Source organism: Coturnix japonica, chromosome 21 (assembly GCF_001577835.2).
Source record: "Coturnix japonica isolate 7356 chromosome 21, Coturnix japonica 2.1, whole genome shotgun sequence".
Lineage (NCBI taxonomy): Eukaryota > Metazoa > Chordata > Aves > Galliformes > Phasianidae > Coturnix > Coturnix japonica.
The window spans coordinates 2,485,571-2,506,401 of NC_029536.1; the positions used below are offsets into that span (position 1 = coordinate 2,485,571).

General features: G+C 54.1%; 1 protein-coding gene across 6 annotated transcripts in view; it reads right to left on the reverse strand.

The window, feature by feature from the left end:
- Positions 1-183: 183 nt before the first annotated feature.
- SAMD11 (sterile alpha motif domain containing 11) overlaps positions 184-20,831 on the reverse strand; it is a 52,351-nt gene continuing 31,703 nt past the window's right edge. For 4 of the 6 annotated variants that reach the window (XM_032448733.1, XM_032448732.1, XM_015882690.2 and 1 more), the window contains exons 5-14: positions 18,278-18,402; positions 13,413-13,505; positions 11,335-11,499; positions 9,611-9,761; positions 6,584-6,699; positions 6,401-6,479; positions 5,229-5,932; positions 3,574-3,698; positions 3,150-3,260; positions 184-1,680 (exon numbers count right to left, since the gene is read on the reverse strand). In XM_032448733.1, the coding sequence (XP_032304624.1) occupies positions 1,426-1,680; positions 3,150-3,260; positions 3,574-3,698; positions 5,229-5,932; positions 6,401-6,479; positions 6,584-6,699; positions 9,611-9,761; positions 11,335-11,499; positions 13,413-13,505; positions 18,278-18,402 (1,924 nt within the window). In that variant the 3' untranslated portion in view covers positions 184-1,425. The remainder of the gene's footprint in view (positions 1,681-3,149; positions 3,261-3,573; positions 3,699-5,228; positions 5,933-6,400; positions 6,480-6,583; positions 6,700-9,610; positions 9,762-11,334; positions 11,500-13,412; positions 13,506-18,277; positions 18,403-20,831) is intronic. The other 2 variants (XM_015882689.2, XM_015882691.2) reach the window with 1 other exon arrangement.

The window sequence follows — 20,831 nt, forward strand, 5'->3', positions numbered from 1 at the left end:
GCAGCAGCACAGCACACAGCAAGGGAAGAAAGAGCTGGGGGTGCAGCCATGCCAGGGGCTCAAGGAGGCCAGGTACTGTTTGTAAACGGAGCGGTGTCCTTTTTTTATTGAAACTGATTGCTGGAAAGCATCTTTTTATTGTGATGTGATGGATAATGACAAAGTGGGGGGGGAAGGGTGGGGTTTTTTTTGCTTTTTTTTCCTTTTCTTACAATATAAAGAAGCTAATAATGTACCACCGAGCTATTGGGGAAGAAAAAAACCCAAACATATGGCAGCACGTGCAACGTTTCAACCGAACCAAAAAGGGGAGCAGAAAGAGAGAAATAGAGACAGAAAAGTACCACAATGTGATCGGTTGTGATTGTTGCTCACAACTGTACAGGTCACAGGAGGTTGCCCCCAGGAATTACCATTGCATTCACAGTAGTCAAAACTCTGCCTGCTGTATTTAACCCCCCCCTACCCCCATAATGCTGCAGGGAGCTCTGTCTCATGGTCTGCAGCAGGCCTGAATGTGCAACGACAGCCACCTCTGTAACAAGGCTTTGAAAAAGGACAGGAATCCTACAAACCAACCAACAACCAAAAAATAAACCCCAAAGGTATATAAATGAGTCCGCAGTACGCATGACTTAGTTGGGGTGGGACCCCCCAATGAGCACACACTCATTTCTTCCTTATTAACTCAAGCAAATCCAGCTCTGCAGGGCTGGGCAGAGTCCAGCAGTGTGTGTGTGTGTGTGTGTGTGTGCATGGGCAGCCCCACACTGCCTGTGCCGTACCATCCACACTCAAGAGTAAACATGGACCACAACTTGCCTTTTTGTTTTTGTCACTCGTTGTCTTTGGTATTGTTTGCAAAAAGAAGTTCTCTAGAGATGCATAGACACCTGAATGGAGGAACTGAGCTCAGTTTCCAAGGGAGAGGAGGAGATCCGTGAGAAGGCTGAAGGGGTTGAGTTCTGTTTGTGATGGGTGTTGTGCTCAACGGTGCTGAGTCCTGATGGAGGAGCAGTGCCAGCTCCCCCTCCCTTTCCACCCCCTTACAGTGCCTGGAGCTCCTCGAAGGCAAAGAGCATCCCCAACAATCACAGCTCTGCTTTCCCAGAAGGGAATATAGGTACTGCTGTGCCCCTCCAGCACCACCTCCCTTCTCTCTTCTTCACTTGGCCTTGTCTCAATACATCTTTGGATAGTTTATTCCTTCCCTTTTTTGACAGTTTTTCACTGTTCTTTTTTTTTTTTTCTCTCCTTTGAAGCAAAAAGAAAAGCAAAATGCATCCCAAATAATAACAAGAACAAATCAAACCCTCCCTTCCTCGCTCCTTCTCCATCTCAATGCTGCCGAGGGAGGCTCTTCTGCTCTCCCAACCCTTCCATTTGTTCGATCCATCCTCAGTTCCTGGAGCCATCTGGGAGCTGTTAGGATGGTGGTTTGGTGGTGGTGGTGTCGCTCAGCCCAGCCCCAATGGAAGGGTTTCCATTCTCTTGCTTTGGGGAGATCCGGCTGGCGGAGGGCAGCGCAGTGTTGAATGGGGATGATACACTGCCTGTGGATGAGGGTCGCAGCTCAGCTGGGGGAAGGTCTCGCTCTGGTGGTCTCAGCCCTGGAGGCTGCAAAGGGAAAGCCATGGGGAAGCCAGCCATGTAGAGTACCCTGCCCACTCGCTTGGCCACCTGTTGGAAAGGAAAGAGTGTAAATGAAAGGGTTGCGTATTCCTGCTGTTTGTTTTGTGCTTGTCTTGAAGGGATGCTCACAGCACAGTGCTGAACCAAAGTCCAGACCCAGAGCTGCGATGCTCAGGTCTCAGTGTCCCATGAAGGGTTTGTGGAAACACAAAGAACCTGGAGCCTGCTTACCTGGCCAGGTGAGGGGAACCTGGAGTCCATGTACCTGGCCAAGTAAGGGGAACCTGGAGCCTATGAATCTGGCCAGGTGAGTGGAACCTGGAACTCACATACCTGGCCAGATGAGAGAAAATAGGATCCCATGTATACAGCCAGGGGAGAGGAGCCTGAACCCTTCTTACCTGACCAGGTGAGAGGAACCTGGAGCACCTGTACATGGCCAGATTAGAGGAACATGGAGTCCATGTACCTGGCCAAGGTAAAGGGTAACCTGGATCCTGCTTACCTGGCCAGATGAGGCTGCTTTGTTGGTGGTAGTAGTGGTGAGAGCAGGTCTTGCTGCCCTCCTACCTGGGCACCCTTGAACTGGGTGAGGGATACCTGCCTGTTAGCTGTCCCACTGGCAAGCAGCCCTGGGTCAACAGAACCCTTCTGCTGTCCTCCTGCTCACCCCAAACCTACCAGCAAGGCTGCAGGACGGTCCAGTGCCCACTTCTGCACAGCAGAACCGACTCCAGCAAGAGGGGAAGAGGAAACAAAACCCAACTGGGCCTGGGGTGCACAGGAAGCCATGAGCCTGCAGCCTCTCTCCCTTCTGTAGCACAGAAGAACCCTTTCCCGCAGCCAATCTCACCTCCCAGCAAGGGCCAAAGGCCTCCCAGCTTCCCAGCACCTACACAGCTGGTTCACATTTAAGCTTAAACAAAAACACAGGCATGTGCTCCAACCAGACAACTGGGGCATTATTCAGTTCACAGCATTGGGACGTTGCTCCCCCCCCCCCTCCCTGTGCCTTATTATAGAACTTTAAACACTATTGATTAAATTGAAGCAGGGTTTTTCTAACTTCAGCCCGTATCTCACGTTCCCCCCCCCCCCAAATACCGAATCCAATCTCAGTATGTCTGTGAGCTATTTGGCATCCTCTGTTTTTTAAGAAACAGAAAGGCTTTTATTTCCTGCTGAATTGACCCACGGGGAACAATTGCCCACAGAACCTTTTTATTAGACCCCTCATAAACAGTGGAGGGCTGGTAGGGAAAGTAGTAAACTCACCATTATTGTTTTTACCATCATACAACAAAAATGCCCAGCTCGTGGGTTAGGGAAATACTGTTTGAGCATTGCCTGCCTGCACGCTGCCATCCCAGCTACCAGCATAGGGTGGGCACCCCATGTGCTGTGCCCCCTCTGCCAGTTAATGGGAGGCTCATCAGATATGTGAGGGTGTGGGATGTTTTGAAGTCCTAGAATGAGCCTTGAAAGCAGACTGAGTGCAGCTGGAGAAGCAGCCCTACCTGTGAGCGTATCTTCAGTGCCGGCCCCAGCTTCAGCCCCATGTTGTTCAGCAGGTGCTCCTCTGTCAGCAGGGGTAAGGTCTCGCCATCAATAGCCTGCTCACGGAATACCTGCAGGGGAGGGAGCAGGAGCCAGGCTTAGCATGGAGCAGCAGCACTGCAGACCCTCATATATGTGCATGAGACACAGGAGAAAAGCATCTCTGCTTTGACAACCCCTGGGTCACAGCCTCCTCTGTAAGGGTTTCGCATGGCAGTACCATCACTGAGCAGCATGAAGGCAGTGGGTTTTATTGCTGGGCACCACCAGTGAAGCTGCCCATGACTGCAGTGTGTTGTTGCTGAAGCCTCATCATGATGCATAAGGAAAGCTGCCAAGCTGTGCACCCATGGGGATGGTGGCACCCCCAGTACAGTGCATTACCTGAGTGTATTCAGTGCAGCCTGCCAGGTTGGACACGAAGCTGCACACATCCTCCACTGTCCATTTGCTGATGTCCTCCAGTGCTGGGCTCTCCTCACCATCCAAAAAGAGACCTCCCATAGTGCCTGGATTGGGGGGGGTGGGAGGGATGGGGTGGAGAAAGGCACATAAATCATTAAAATCCCACACGGCCAACAGCCAGCCTGCAATCTGAATATTTCTCTCTAGCCGCACATTCATCTTTAATGACCTGTCAATTAAAGTGCTGGGCAGGGTCAATTCATAGCTTCTTCCTCCTGGAGGTCCCCAGCTTAGCAAAGGGGGGGAGGCAGGGAAAGGAAAAATCCCAGCTAATGCATTGCATGTGTGCAATGTGCTTCAGCTGCAGGGGAGAGATGGGGGGAGGAAGGGAGCAAACAGGGGATTAAAGGGGGAAAAGGCACTGAACCCAAAGGAGCAGAAGCTCTGTGCCCAGGGAGGGGGTTCTCCCCTGTTCCAGCCCAGCTCTGCTGTGCTGGCAGCTCACACAATGATAACAAATAGGCACCGGGCAGCTCTGAGGGATGCACCTTCTGTTATAATAATGACATGTCACCGGGTGCTGCCGGCCTGGAGGATGCGAGAAGGGCAGCACCATTCCCTGCCAGGCCTCTGTCTGCCTTGGTGATAAATGATGGGCCGAGGGAGCGGTAATGGATTGCGGAGCAGCACACAGATGGGGCCCAGCGTGCAGCACCGAATGGTATTCATGGTCCCAAGGCAGTGCCCTATGGACAGGTGTCCACAGCACAGCCCTCATGTCCCTGCTGCAACCCAACCTGCCTGTAATTCTCCCTCCAGCTGCTTTGGAAGAGGCCGAGCTGGGAACTAAACCCTCAACTACACGAAGCAAAAGAGCCCTTAGGAAAAGACCCAGGGCTGGCTCTGCAAATCAGCAGCCAAATCAGAAACGCTCGTTGCTGCCAAATCCTGCAGACACGCTGCTGATGGAAATGTGAAGCGATGATAATAAATGGCTGTTACAGGAACTGGTGGTGCCGGGGGGCACGGAGCCCACCCGCAGCACAGCTCCCCGCCGAGCCCCAGCGCCGCGCTGCCTCCTGCTAATTGCTCTGCTAATTGCTGTGAGCTGAGGTGGGTTGGAGCTGTTGGCTGACTGAGAGCTGGTGGTGGCTTCCCTGCCTTGTCCCAGCCCGTGAGATGCCACCATCCGTCACATTGGCCTCAATCTGTGCATGTAGCTGGGACTCAACTTTGTCCCTGCTGGCACTTATTACTATCCTTGTCTTCCCTTTAAGCTCATTAAAAGGTGTTTGCTTCCCGCAAGCACAGAGATGAACCATACAATCATTAAGGCTGGAAAAAGGCCACTTAAGACTCTATGATCACCCCCTGCCCACACACAGAACCTTCATCCTTAAGGCTGGAGAAGACCTCTAAGATGCTGACCCACCATCACCACGTTTACTCATAGAATCAATCATTACGGCTGGAAAAGACCATCAGATCATCACATCCAACCACTGACCCACCCCTCAGGGCCACATCTCCATGTTCTTTCAGCACATCCATGGGTGGTGATTCCACCACCTTCCTGAAGACCCTTTAACACCCAACCCCTGCTCTTTAACATGTTGCTACACCCCAAAACCCACCTGCATGGAAGTAGGGGCTCATGGTGTAGGGGAAGCCAAAGGGCAGCGGTTGAGGTGGCGGGATGGAGGTGGGAGGCAGGTATTTCACCTCGCTCTTGTTGATGCCAGCACCAAGCAGGTGACTGGGGGACTCAGCACTGGAAGAGCTGCAGGGCACGTTCTGGCTGCCGGTCCCTTCTCCCAACTCCTTGCCCCCCTCGCACCCTTTGCCCATCTCTTTACACTCCTTCAGCTCCGTGGTCGAGCCGCTGCTCTCAGCCTTCAAGCTCTCTGGTTTCTCATCACTGACATCAGCATCGCTCTCCGAGTCCTTCATCTCCTCATCATTACAGTCCGGTGCCCCATCCCGTGCCCGCGGCTCCGCCGGCTCCTTGGCCTCGCTGGGTCCCTGCGGCTCAGTGCGGTGATGAGCCGCCTTCCGACTGCCACGTCGCGGCTGTTCCTTGGGTGGCGTGGAGCTGCTGGGGACACTGGGGTTGAGGGACAGCAGGGGAGCGTTGTTGTGCCGTAGCACCAGCATGGCGTTACGCCGGGACAGCTCGTCCCGCAGCGGGTGACCCTCGGGGATGTCGTGCACGTTGCGCAGGGCAGGGTGGTCTGGGGGTAAGCCGGGGTGCAGGCTCAGAGGGTCTCCTGCCAGCAGTCGTTGCCTGTGAAGGTTTTCCAGCTCCTTCTGGCGGATGATCTCAGCTGACATCTCCAACCTGCAGTCAGAGAGAGGGGGGAAGGTGTGTAGGGGGCTCTAAGGGAAGCTCAGTAACCACAGCCTCATTGAAATGGAGCCTGGGGGCTCTAAGTACAGCCCCTGCAGACCAGCCTGGCTGTGCTTCTTATGCACCATCCCACAGGGGAAAGGGAGAGGCAATGGAAAGCAAAACAAGGCAGTGGAGGGAAAGGGAAGGCAATGGAGGGAAGGGCAACAGAAAGGAATGGGAGGCAATGGAAAGTAACAGAAGGGAAGACGAAGGAAGGCAAAGGAACGGAAGGAAATAGAAGGTTAGGGAAGAGAAGGGAAGGTAATGGATGGTAATCAAAGCAAACGGAAGGTAACAGAAGGCAATGGAATGTAATGGAAGCCTAGAGAAGATAATGGAAAGTAACAAAGGGCAATGGGAGGTGGTGGAAGGCAATGGGAGGCCTGTCCTCTGCTTTAGCCCCTCCATACTGCTCACCTTGCTAGATTTTGCTTTCGTAGCATCTCTTGCTGCCGTGCAAACATCTCTGCTTGTGCCGGCTGTAGGAACCCGTAACCTGGGGACAGAGAAAAGAACACAGGGTTATTCATCTCTGCATTCAATCCTGGCTCAACCAGGACCAGCTCTGCGGAGGGCTGTGCAGGGAAGGGCCGGGCTCACCTGGTGTCTGGCACAGGGCTGAAGGCACCCCAAGGAAAGGAGGTCGCAAGTGGGGCCCCAAGGCAATATGTGGGGCATTCTGGGGCGAGAGCAGAGGCGGTGGGTGGGAAATCTCCCTGCAGGAAACAGAAAAGAAATATACATTGAACACTTGGAAGCAGCGATGGGAGGCTGATGTCTTAGGCAGAGCATCCCTTCTCTGCTGGGGCTGCTGAGCTGCAGGAGGCCTGAAGGGTTGGGAAGGGGACAATGCATGGAAGCACAACAGGTAAAGCTTGCTTGCTTGCAAAGAAAAAATAGGAGGGGAAAAAAAAGAAGAAGAAGCAGGAAGGGAATAGGAGCCGAGGTCTCTTCCATTAGTCAAATCTGCCCTGGGAGCCTGCAAGCAAATTTCTGCTTTCCGGCTGCACGTCTCTTAATTCCTTTTGATGGCCACTTACAACATTATTACCTTCACCGGGGCATCCAGAGGCAGAGCCAAGTGCTGGGCCGTTTGTTTTCATTTTACAGCATCTCCCTATAAAAATCTGCTTCGGGAGAGACTGGAAGGGAGGAACAGGGATGGGAGTGTGGGACAAGGGGAGAATCCGAGGTGGGAACCAGGGGTGCATGGATAGATGCATGGATAGATTCCCAATGGCTGCTGCAAGAGAAGGATGCTGCCTGCTGAAATTCCACCCCTCCGGCCCTCCTTCCCTCCTCCTTCCTCTCCCCTAGCTCTCCTCTAAACTAATTGCACAGCTCGCTGTGTCTGGAGGAGAGCCACGGATCGATCCGTCGCTGCTGAAATGTTAATGCTAATCGTATAACCGCTCCGCCAGCACCTCGCACTTCGGTGGCAGCTCCAATTAATCTCAGGTAACGCAGCGCCGTGACCTTCGGCTCCGAGCCGGGGCAGCAGCCAAGCGATGCTTATGTAATTACACCATGAAGTGTGTAATCACCTGCCCTAATCCCCGAGGCCTCACAATTAGCCGAGGCCTCGGTCGCTGGGCTGCCAAGTGCTTTGCCACCCCGGACAGCCTGTAGATGAATAACGGACAATTAAAGCGGCATGACGGGGGCTAGGAGGTGTCCGTTCGATCGTAATTAGCTGTAATCATGGGGAGACGAGGCTGGCAAGACGTGCTGTTCGTTTCATAAGAAGCAATTTAGGGAACAGAGGAGTTGCTTTTAACTGTTCCCCGGCCAGACGAGTGCTGGATGCACCCCTATGGGCAACGAGAAGGGGAATCAGTGTGGGGAGAGTAGGGCTGCCCATAAAGATGCTTGAAGACCCATGTTTTAGCTGGGAAGAGTCAGTCTGTGCCAGGGCAGCGTGCTCAGTGCTGGGCATGGGAAAAATGGATGGCTCCTCCATTGGTGGCAAGCAGAGCGTTAACCACAGGGCGGCCTTTGTGCCCTAAGGTTGCATGCTGTATCCCAAAGGAATCCATGCCCACTCTTGCTCAGCCCTTCTGCCCCCAGAGCAGCTGTGCCACCCCCTGGCCCTGCTGGGATGCTCAGGGCTGGGAAGTGATGCTCCATGGCTCCACCATGAGGAGCAGGGACCTCAATGGGATGCAAGGAACGCAGTCTCACACCAAAACCCAAAGCCTCACACCCTCCTTTAGGCAAATCTCAGCCTTCAGCCCCATAACTTTCCTTCCTCCTCTTCTTCTGCCTCTCTGAGGAAGGGCTGAGCTGCACTCCCAACACAGCCCTTGGCCATCACATGCGATAAGCCTCATCCTTTCTTTGCACAGAGCAATTCTGTTACCGTGGCAGTGTTCCTGCACATTGCCCCCAGCCCTATTTCCCCCCTGCCATGCCAGCTGGAGCCTCCCGAGCAGAGTATTAGGGGATTTGCACTGCATGCTGCTAAATTTGATATGTCCTTTAACAGGAGACAAATGGTTCGCAAGGCTTAAAAAGTATCGACTTTTCTTTAACAATAAGCGCTAATGGCCTTCAAATAATCAATATTTAAAGTCATTATGGGGTTACACATTATACTGTTAAATCGGAGCCTCCTCGCTTTAACCCCATCTCATCCTCCCTATGCTGCTCCAAAGGCTGTGATGGAAGAGATGGGAGCAGGTCGGGGAAGGCAGATTGGAAGCGGCAAGGCGTGGAAATATATTTAGAGCGGCTGGAAGAAGAGGGGGAATAAGAAGCCATGAGAGCTCTGCTCCCTTCTGCTCTGCTTTTGATAGGAAGAGACACTTGAAACCCGAGGTAAGAGGCAGCTCGGGGCTGGCTGGCTGTGCTGGCAGCAGGCTGCAGCCATCAGCATGGCACCTCCCAGCTCTATCCTTTCCCTCTTCCAAATCTTTTTATATCATCTCCAACCCCATTTATCCACCCTCCTTTACAACCCGCCTGCTGGCTGCAGGAGTTCCATCCCTATGCAGCCCACCTGGATGCCCAGCCCTATGCCCACCTGCTCCTAGGAATGGAGTTGCCATCCATCCACCTGCATGTCTGTGTACAGACATGAGCCCTCTGCCTCCATCACCACCTCCTCAATGCTCAGTGCCCACCTGAACCTTTGCTGTTTCCTTTCCCTTTGCCATGTAGGTGCACAAAGGCTGCTTTGCTGCACCCTGTGACATAGAGCACCAAAAGAACAGCCCAGTGTTGGCAACTGCAGGGAGAACCATGGTAGGAGTTAACCCACACTTAGCCATGCCTTCCTGCTTAGCACCATGCAGCATCTCCTGGGGTGCTCAGGCACCTGAAGGGACTGTATGTGGATCAGGATGCACAGACAGGGTGGTGTCTCAGGCCTGGAGCTGCTGGATAAGCCCATGCTTCCTTTGCTTCCCTGCTTCATTCCCATTGACATAATGGAATTGTGTCCTCTCTCTCACCTGGGGAAGCCATAAAACACTAACTTTAACATCTCCACTCACTCTGGGCAGAGCTGGATGGGGGGGTCCTGGCTCCCCACAGCCCCAGGGTGAGCACGTTGCCTCCTGAACACCCCAACATCACACCTGTATGAGCCCCCTTCCCCCCAATCCCAGCCCCATAGCAGCGTGTTACCTGTCGGTGAAGTGGCTGTCGCGGTGCTGGGGGAGGCCCTGCTTCCTGCGCTGCGAGGATGAATTGCCAGCAGTGGGGATGTGAGCTTCCATCGCTGCCGGGTTCCGCGCAGCCGCCGCCGCCGCCACCTCCTGCCGAGCCCGGAGGAGATCTGGGGAGGGGGGAAGCAATGAGAGCCCAGGCCCCAACAACCCCAGGGTCCTCAGTATCGCCTCCCCCCCCTGCTCTGGTTCCCCCTGTGCTGCTGCCGGCTCCCTGCGGGCGACAGCGCTCCTCCTGCTCCCCCATCCCCATTCCCCCCCTACTCCCATCCCCATGGCCCTCAGGCGACAGCCGCCCCCCTCCATCTCTTCTCTCCCCCCCCCTCCATCGTGCTCACTCGGCCTCCACCTCCACAGGAGTTTGGCAGCGAAGGAAATTGTGCAACTCCAGGATAAGGGGGGGGGGGGGGAAATAGAGGGGATGGGGGGGGCTTAATTGCCTTCCCTAGCAGAGAAAGGGGAGGAGGAAAGGGGGGCCCCCCCCAGGCCCACACCCAGCCCGGCAGCAGGATGCTGGTCCAGCAGGTTGCTGCGTGCCCAGCGCTGCTCCAGGATGGGGAAAGGCAGAAGGAACCCCCCCCCAACACACACACACATACACACAACCCCCCATCCTCCAACAGCTCAAACCCCACCGCATTAAAGCCCGAAGCGCACCGAGAGCCGGGCAAAAACAGCGCTCCATCCACGCTCATTAATTAATTACCTGCAGGACCCAGGTCACCCCTCGCGGCGGTAATTCAGCCGCCTGGCGTGCAGCCAGCTGCAGCAGCCTCATCGATCCCCAGCGACCGCAACAACCCCCCCCTTCATCTCTTCAAACCCCCCCCCCAAAGCTCTGCTATTTACAATCCTGCACTCTGACAGTTGGGAAATCAGATTGATGGACAGCTGGACGCCGCCGGTGGAGGTTCCAGGCGGGTTTGGAGGGAGAAGAGGAGGTGATGGAGAAGGGGGGGAGCAATTAAAGGGGAAAAGAAAAAAAAAAGGAGAATTTCTAAATTATTAACGTTTTTTTCTTTTAATTATTAATGGTATCGGTGCCTCCGTGTGAGCCAGTGGATAAACTGTGCTTTGTAAGGGCAGTAATAATTGATAGCCCAGCGCCGGCCCTGCGGTGTGGAACCCATTCCAAAATGGGCTGAGTTCTGTCTCTGCTCCCTCAAACGCTCAGGGTGACCCTTCCGCCAAGGAGAGAACTGGATCACAATCATTGCATTATATATATACACACATTGGGCTTTTAAGGTAATGAGCTCCTTTGGTCCTTAGGTGGAGGGGAAGGGGGGTGGCACTGGGGGGGTTCCACCCCATGGAGCTCCACAGCTCTGCTATGGTGTGGGAACACTGATGAGCCAATTCTGACTCTCCAGCAACAGGAATCGCCTTCTTTGCCCCCAGAGAAGCCAATCAAATCAAACAGAGTGGAAAAAGAAGACAGCCTCTTCATTAACCTAACAAGGAGCCCCGGGGATTTGAGCTCCCAGACTGGAGATTCTCCTCCAGCTCCTGCAGGATGGATGGATGGATGGATGGATGCTTTGCGGGTGCTGCTCGTGCTCCTGCCCCATAGACCTGGCTGGGAAGCAGCAAAGGGGCTGGGGACAAAAGCAGTGCTGGCTGGGGCAAGTGAAGGACCAGAACCTGAGCATCAACGCTCCTCATTGCAAACCCAAGCCCTACCTCCATGGCTGGGCACCGCCATGCTGTTGGCCAACTGGTAGAGCCGCTGCTGCTGCTGCTCCTCAAACGTGCCGTGCTCGTTCAGCGCCGACATCATGCGCCTGTAATGCTCCTCTGGGGTCATCTGAGTCACCGAGTCCTCCAGCAGAGGCGTGTGGGAGTTTTCTGAAGGATAAAAAGGTTTGATGTTGGGACAATCTCTATCTCAGAACCCAATGCGCCAAGCTGCCGTGGCCCAGAGGTGCCACCATGTGCACACACCATTGGACTCCAGCCATAGCTGTGCTCACACTCAGAAACACCTACAACAAGGAGCTCACTGCTGTGGGTCCATGCATGCAGCCCCACACCCTGAGGCCAACATAATCACACCCAGGCTGGCAATGGGGAGATGAAACCACAGAAGCTCCATGTTTACTGTAAGCAATGCACAGTGATTACCCTTCTCCCCTCTGTGGTGGTTTTATCTCACATCTCCCCCAAGGGCAAACCCTTCCTGTGATGCAGGAACTCCCAGCACCAAGGTGGGCACGGGGTGCAAGCAGGGGAACCACGGGACCCCCTACAGCGTGCCCCCAGCCCCACGCTGTGCCCCCAGTGCCAGGCAGGCACGCTGCCTGATGCCTTCCCTTCACAGCTTGGGTGCTTGTCACCCCTCCCCCCTATGCCCTGCCAGCCCTACACGCTCACATTTCCATATGAGACGCCAGAACGTTCTGCTCTGCTTGACAGCTACTGCTGCAACGCCAGGGCTCCTCCTGAGCATCCCAGGGGGATGGAGGGGTGATGGAGGGAGGGCTGCTGCCCTGGTGGGAGCACTCCCAGCCCTACATGTGCTTTTCCCTGGGCCAGGGAGGTATTAGCCTGCTGGCTCTGTCTCTTTGCTATGACATGGGGTCACCTTCCCTCTTCCAACAGTTGGGATCCCAAATCCCACATCAGCAGCCCACGGGGTCCGTGGTACAGGATGCAAAGACAGTTCTAAGCCCCCTTCAGCTCCTTTACATGGCAGGGAGTGGGCAAACAGAGGCCCAGAAAGCATTAAGAATTCCATCCCTTCCCTTCCCTCCCCAATTCTGAGGCTCAGAACACACCTGCCAGGTGCTGAGGGTTGCTGGGGAGCCCCCTGTGCTTAAGCACAGCACATAGAAGGGAACGTGGGGGCTGCCAGACAGCTCAGCTCAGACTTTCCACCCTGTCTTGCAAAGGGCAGGGATGGCTTTCTGAGAACAGAAGTGGGAGTGGAAAGTTTGCTTTGATGCCAGGCTTCCTGGGAACCCCTCTCAGAACGAGCTGGGGAATCCCTACCTGAGTCACCCAGAGCATTTGGATCCTATGAGCAAAGCCCAGGGACAGGGGCAGGGGGATGGCAGAGGATGGGACAGCACAGGACCACTGCTCCCATAGCAAAGAGAAGAGATTCTCTTCCCATGAGAATCCCAATGCAACAGCAATAGGGCAGGTGGGTAATGCATGGAGAAGCCAAGGGCAGCATACAGGGTTCCCTCTTAGACACAACAAAGCCAGCGGCCTGCAAGCCGTCCTTTAAGCAGCCCAGAGACAAACTCATCAGCTGCAGGCTCCGTTAACTCCGCTGGCTGTAAAGAAAGTTTTCAAATCGCCTTTGCAGGAAGGAGCCGTGGAACAAATCGGGTCTTTAAATCCCCTGTAAAAAAGAGAAACCTTCTGCAGATCACATGCCTGCAGGAACGCTGCCAGGCGAGCACAGCCAGGCAGCCCCATCCTCCCCGCTCCCTTTAAGGGAGCAGATGCCAGCACGATAAGCCCCGCCGTATCTCTTATATTAAACACATCATCGAGGCATTCCGCCTCGAGAGCAGACAGCCCTCGAACCCACCGCAAAGCTGCAGCTTGCTCTGCAGACCGCAAAGCCATCATCCTAATTAAGAGGCAATTCCCCCCCAATGAGATAAAAAGCCGCCCCGCCCCCCCCGCCTCCCCGGCTCTGCAGGAAGAGCGTGGGCGCGTGCGCGGGCCCCGCCCACCATCTCAATTAAGAAAGGAGAAGAAAGGGGCAGAGGGCAAGGAGGGGAGGGATGGGGGGAGGTGGCACTTACCCTTTGGGGACTCACTTCGGGCTTTCTTGCTCTCTAATGGGCACTCACTGCTGCTGTTGGGAGAGCATACTCTTCTCTTGCCTAAAATGTCATCTAGGAGAGATGAGAGCTGGGTGTCAGAGGCTGCCCCGTGCAGAAGGAGCCGGGGAGGGATGAGGGGGGCTCTGCTGCTCTCAGACACACCAACGCACGCTCACACGTACTACAGGCAAAGGGGAAAAAACAAGAATAAACCGCCACGAAACCAAAACCCAACAACCCCAAAAAGTAAGAGAAATCATCAGCCCCGAGAGCCGCGCTCTGCTTTCCTAATCACGCAGCCCCAAAGCGCGTAATGACTGCTGGCGCTCTGATCAATGCCACGCTCTCCAGCCATAAATCCCCCCCCAACCCGCCTCGTTTCCTTACTGAGTTTCATCGTTTGTTCTGCTGCCTTTTGTCCCCCTGGTGCTTCCACTCCTTTCATGCCCCGATGCAAAAAGCGACCGGGGAGGGGATAAAAAAAAAACAACCCCAAAAACAACACGCCAAAAGCACAACAGCTCCGCGAGTCTTCCCACCACCGTGCCTCTCTCTCTTCTCTTTCCTCTCTCTCTCTCTTCCCCCTCCTCCCTCCCTCTCTCTCCTCTTCAAAACCTCAAGGTCCTCTGCAATCTTTCCCTTCGGAAACGCTCGAGCCCTTTGCATTAGCGCAGCCCCACCAAGCAAATACCCACTACACAATTACAGCATCCCTCCAAACGCGTTCCCAATCGATAACCTCCCATAATAACGCCGGGGAAACTGAAAGCATGATGTTGCATATGGGCAGGAAGGAAGAGGTTGTTTGTCACTGCGAGCATCAAATCCTCATCTATCAAGGGCTTGTTAAAGATGCAGCATCTTCATGAAAAGAGCTCGCAAACAAGCAGCATCTGAGCCAGCACACAGAGCACCTGCAAGCAACGCTGCTGCAGTTTGCAGCATGCGCTCGTTAGGGGAAGGTTACACAGCCCCAAGGTGCTGTTTGTGAGCAAGCAGATTCCAGGTGACATTGTGAGCTTCAAGCCAAGTGTCCTTCGTGCTCAGAGCCCCTGGGTGGACCCAGGTGCTGCTCTGGGGCTGCACTTCCCCTGGCACTGAGCACCGAGCTGCAGCCCAGGAGCATCTCCAGCTCTGCACAGCTACAAGTGGCATCTCTCGGCTTCCAGCACCACCCACCTGCTAGTAAAGACAGCACCGAGCTGGCTGCAGAGCCCTAATAAATGCCATCATCAAACCCAACCCCAGGAGATGACAATTCCCACCATTGTGCTTTGGCAGCAGCTCCATAGGCTCAGCTCTCTCCAACCCATCAGCACAATGTGATTGACGGCTCTGCAGGGACACAAGGGATGCCCTTCCCCATCAGGACCGGAGCCCTGGGCTGCCCCCAGCAGCAGCCATGGGATAAGGGGCCAAGCAGGAGGAGCAGCACGTCGGTCCCAGCCCTTGCCAGCAGGGATCAATGGAACAAAGGCAGAGCGCAGCTCGAGGTCATGGGAAGAGCGGGCTGCCCTTTAACAGAGGGCAAGGAGAATGGAAAAGGGAATGATTGCAGGGCCGGGGGAAGGGGAGAGGAGGGTTTCTGCCACTTAGCAGCAAAACAAAGGCAGCATCCTCCAGCAGCAGGTCAGCTGGATGGCCCTGCGGACATGGCAGCAGCAGGCTTTGACTCTGCACTACCACACCATGTTCTCCCAATGCTCTATTTTCTCCCCATGTCCATTTGCTGGTTGCTGTTTGGAGTTACCTGCAAGCTGTCACTCTCAGACCAGCACGTCACAAGGCACAGACCCGTGTCACCCCATCTCAAGCAGAGAGCAGCAGGATTCCAAACGTGCAGCACATCCTCCATCCATCCCCAGGCTGGATCCCCCTTCTCAGCTCTCATCAGCCATCTGCCTCTCCTCCCACCACGCAGGCAGCATCCCTCTCCTTCTCACCTCCCCATGCCCAGCCCCAAAACCCACTCCAGTATTTCCCTTCCCAATGAAGTGGAGCAGGGCTGAGCCACCCACTGACCCACCTGGAATGGGGCTGGTTAATAGGGAAGGAGCACTGACGTCCCCCCAGCTCCCTGCAAAATTCCCTTTTACGGTGTGCACCGTGCCATAAAAAGGTGGTAAATATTCATAGTATGGAAAACACTCACGGAGAGGATATACTGCACTTAAGAGAGAGATCTGGATTCATTTTATATGCTGCAGAGAGGCTGTTTAGCAATTGCAAACTTGTGAATCCCCCCCCTCTCTTTGCTTTTTGGAAGAGATGCATGGAAGGAAGCAGGGTTGGAGGTCTGAGCTTGCAGGGGACCTGCTGGCTTTGCAGTGCTGTGCCCTCAGCACCATTTAAATGTCCAACTGCTCTCATCCAACCCCTGCAAAACCCCGCGTTGCTGCAGCCCATGACAGCTCTGACAGCCAGACTCCTTAATTCCTTTTTCTTATTCCCTTAATCTGTCATCTTTATCAGGCTGGGGAAGTGCCAGGCAGCGTGCAGGAGCCCCGGCCCCGATCAATCTCCACATTACAGCTGACAGAATGGTGCTAATAACTTATTGATCCTATGTTTGCCAAGCCCCACCGGGGTGGGAAGGCTTCCATTGATTGGCTCCAAGGAAGGGGCTCTCAGCTGCCAGGGGGGAAAGCCGTCCAACTGCCCTCTGCTGAGGAGTCCAGGGATGGAAAGGAGGCTGGGAAGGACCAACAGGAGGATACAGGAGTGGATTCGATGCATAGGAACCGACACATCCCTATGCACGTACATAGCACCAGGGAGATGCTGACAGTTTGTTTTCAGCTGCCTGTAAGACATCTGGGAAAGGAGGTGGAAGCACAGGAGGTTATTTTTGGAAGCAGGATCAGCTCGCTCTACCCAGAGCTGCAAGGAAAGGGAGGAAAAGTCACTCATTACATACAGCTGTTTGGGCTGCTGTGCTGAAGCCCATTGCTTAAAGGTGCCCCTGCCCAAAGCTATGCTGCTTCTGCACCCACAGGGCACAACAAAAGGGAACACCATGCATTCCCATGCTGGGTTTTGCCATATTTTGGCTTCATCTCCCAGGCCCTTCACCTCCAAAGGATGCTGGGTGCCTCCTGCTGGGCTTCAGAAGAAATAAACAGCAACCTGAAGAAAGCACAAAGGGCAGACAACCCTCCAGACCTCAACGAGTAGCACAGCACAGACCCTCCAACTGCTCAGGTGAGCAGCTGGCCTTCCTGCAAGCCAAGGTGTCCAGGCGTCCAGCTCCCAGCTGCCCATTTGGTGACGATTTTCTGCTCAATTTAAGGCAGCAATTCAATAGAGGCAACTCGGCTGTTGTTGTTTTGCTTTGTTAAATGAAAACACGACTGCATCCCAGCTCATTATCACATGCAGCAGCTCGCTGGGATGCTGTCTCTAACCATTAGCCACAACATCCCCAGGCCCAACCCTTCCTCTCCCCCCTCCCCTGTAGATGAAAGCTCCAGGCTGGTGCCACATAAAGCAGCCCTAAGGAAGTGGAAGCAGGCAGCTACACCAGCTACAAGCCCTCAAAGCCCCCAGACCCATTTTTAAATGCCAATCTGCTTCCATTCCCTCCTAGAACTTCTCCTCCTTCACCCCATTGGCAGATCTCTGAATAGAAAGGTACAGATAACCTCAGAGAGAGAACCACAGAACAACCAGAGGTGGAAGGGACCCATTCCAGGTTGCTTCTCTCAATTAAGACCTCCAAGATACTCTTCCATTCCTTCTCTATATGGCTCAACCCTGCAAACCCCAGAACTAACACACACCATTCATTCCCAGCAGTTTCAGTCCCTTTCCACATTGCAAAGAGCATTCAAGACCCAGTCATAATTCTCCTTCCCCAGTCCACACTGTTCAGAACTACAGCACTGCCCCTAATCATGCTCTCAACCATAAATCAAGCAGCTCTCACAGAATTCATCATAAACCAACCAACCCTGCCGACTTTGATCCTCTTCTTGGCCCCATGGGCCCCACAATAAACAAACCTCCATCCATTTGCACTGCCCCTGCTAAGCCCAAGAGCCAGGTGCACCCACACTGGGCTCCTACATGCAAACATGTAATGGCTTGAGCATCAGTTCCAGCTCACACTGCCGTCCTCATTGCCTCAGTTGTGCATTGTTCTCAATGGGAGAACCTCACACAAGAATCCCAGCAGGCACAAACGAGGACCTCTGGTCTCATCTTGGCTGCTGCTTAACGAGAAGCGCACTTTGCATTTTTGGCATGGTTAAGGATCTCAGAATTTCAGCAGCTCTGATAAGGGCCAGATGTGTCCCTGTGAAGCAAAACAACATTAAAGACCATTTGAAACGCACTAGGTCAGCCGAGACACCCGGACATGAGGCAGGTCACAAGGAACAACTTATCTCCCCGGCCAGTTTGCCTCTTGGAGCTGTGTAATGAAGGGGAAAAGGAGATTCAGCCGTGCCAGCAAGGAGGGGGAGCTGCTGGGGTTGCTCTGCAGACAGCACAGCCCCCCATGCAGCCCCAGCCAGGAGGGAGCCTCATGCAGGAGGAGAGCCAGGGAAGCCTCTGATTAATGAAATTACAGATCAAGGCCTTTCTGCTTCACTTGATGCTAACCCCGGGGATGCTGCACTTTGCTGGCAGTAGTTTGACACAGCCCGCTGGACGCGAGGATAACGTGGGGCTGAGATCTCAACACGCTGCAGCACTTATCCCTTCCGCATTCACCGCCACCCAAAACACCACGAGACCCCGCACAGCTCACCCTGAACAACAACAAAGGGAAAAACAGAACAGAACTGCTGCAAGGAATGCACAAATTCAGGGCTGAAGGAGCAGGAGCTGCTCCAGCCTCTTACCTGCAGCTCCCAAGCCAACATCCACGTTGTTCCTCTTGAATTCACAGCGGCTCTGGGTCTCTGGCATAACGAGCTGGCGGCTCTGATGCAGGTTGGAGATGATAGTGGAGAGGTCGTTATCACGGCTGCAACAGAGCAGAAAAGCACCTAAGTTAAGGAAATCCTATTTGCCGCCACGTAATTGATTTTCATGTGCGGACGCCTACGCGAGCAGCTTGGGTTTACCCCAACCCAGGGTGGGGGTTCTCTTTGGGACCCATTCCCAGATCACAACCCCCCCCTCCAAGGTTTGGGAGAGCAAAACGCTTCCCGTAAAGGGCTGAGCAGCCGCCAGCTGTCAGCTGTGCCAAACACATACAAGGTGCGTGGGCTGCGTGGATGGAAAAACTGAATATGGAGCTCCGTCCCAGCGCTCATAGGAAACTTGAACGGAGAGAACTGATAGTTTTCTATCAGCTGCCATCCCTTTCTATCCTCAACAAGTAAGATTTTCCATTCCAGAGCTGCTGGAATGCGTGGCTGTTTGCTTGGAAACTGCTCTTCGGTTCAGAGAGAAGCCCACCGTGGACCTGCACATGTGCAGCACTTGGAGCACATGGCATAGCTCTACCTGCTCTTCTCCTTGCATCACAATGCTGAGTAGCAGCCTGGGTCCAACCACTTTTGGCTTCCCCCCCTATGGAGAAGGAGGACCCAAACTCAGAAGACATGCAGCCAAGCTCTTGCAAAACATCCCTCTGTAAATGCGAATGGAAGAGCTGCGAGCCTCCCCTTCCTCCCTGCTTTATCTCCAATGCTCACCCCCCCACCTTCCCCAGCAGCAGGTGTACAGCAGGGCTGCTCCTCACCCATCTCCCTGCAGGAAGATGCCCATAGAGGAGTGCAGCCCCTATCCCCATCCCTACTCACGTGCCGAATGCGCCCGCCCGGTGCTGCCACACGCAGCACATGGCCACTGCTCCTGCTGCAGGAGGTGGCCTCACCTGGGAGCAGCAGGGTGCATGGTCTGCACTCACCCAGCTCCCTCCTGCCCTTAAATAGCCCCTTCTGATCCCCTCTCTTCCCTCCCCCACCTCCTTTCAACCCCACTCTCAGCACCAGATCTGCAGCGGGACGGCCCCGGTGCACAAAGTGGGGGCTAATCTGTCGTCTAGCTGCCGGCTAATCAGATAAAGTTTATAGGGGCAGAAAGTCTTTCTAGACAGAGGTACTTTCCGTGGGCGTCTGGCTCCAGATTTTCACAGGGTGAGGCAGACAGGAGCTGCTCCCCCCCGGCATCCTTAGGGATGCTCAAATCCCAAAGCTGCTGAGCACCCAATGCTTCTTCCTTTGCTAAACCCGCACGGATTCCTCCTTATGCAAGCAGAAGGCTCATGACTTAAGCGAGCCCACAGGTGAGTGGGAAGCCAGTTTCTCCTTTGGCAAGCACTTTTGGGTCTTATCCTCTTTTAGCTGCCACCTTTAAGATGCATTATGCAAATGTTTTGGCGTCTTAAGTAATTTAGGGGATTAATGTGAAGTGATTATCAGTTCTTTTTAATCACGCCAATCAATAACTGGATGTCAGGGACAGAGGACAAATGCGGATAAACGCTGCCATCAGCACAACTCAGCTTGGGAAAGGGTGGAGGAGAAGAGCAATGGGGGGGGGAGAGAAATGGGATGGTGATATCTTTGCAATGGTAGAGCATCCCTCACAGGTAAACACACCAACAGAGCCATGGAAGGAATGGGATTCTGCCTACACTGAAATGCAGTTGCCTTCTATAGGGAAGGAAACTGCATCAAACCTTAAGGTTTTTATCCCCAAAAGCCACCTGTGTTTTTAGGAGGTGTCCCAATACATTTATCAACACCCCAGTACTGGTAGGTGCTGACCCATGCTCAAGCAGAGCTAATGGCCACTGCAAAAATACACCTCTGCCCAATGGTTCAGCACAAGACAAAGCTGACATGGAGGTGACATTGAGGGGAAAGGGACACAGAGCACGTAGGATCAAACAGCTTTTAGCACATTGCACCATCCCTGGGAGCAGCTCTGCAGCACTCATGTATGTGTTGGGAACTGGGGCTCACTCTGCCACCCCCTGCCTGCTCCAGATAGAAAACCTGCAGCATTTGCACCAGCAACCCACATGGAGCTCCAATGAGCAAAGCCCAGCTGACTGCTTTCACCCCAATGTCCTTCAGCAAAACCAAATAACAACAGACAAAAATCCATCCTTGAGGAAGTTTAACTTGGAACTGAATCTCAGTTCTCCAGGTGACCCTACAGCCAGCAGGGCACCCTTCCAGCTCAGTCCTACCCTACACCAACCCACCCCTACCACCACCAGCCCTATACTATCAGCTCTGCTTACCATAAAACCCCCCAAAAACAGCATTTCACAACAAAAAGCAGCTCCTGGAAAAGCTCAGCACTTACCTCACCCAAAAGCCAACTGCACAATACCCAGTGCTGTCCCAACTACCAGCACTGATGAACAATGAGCTGACCCACACCTGATCTAATCACCCGTCTGGCCAATGCTGACCATGGGGCAAGTCCCTTTGG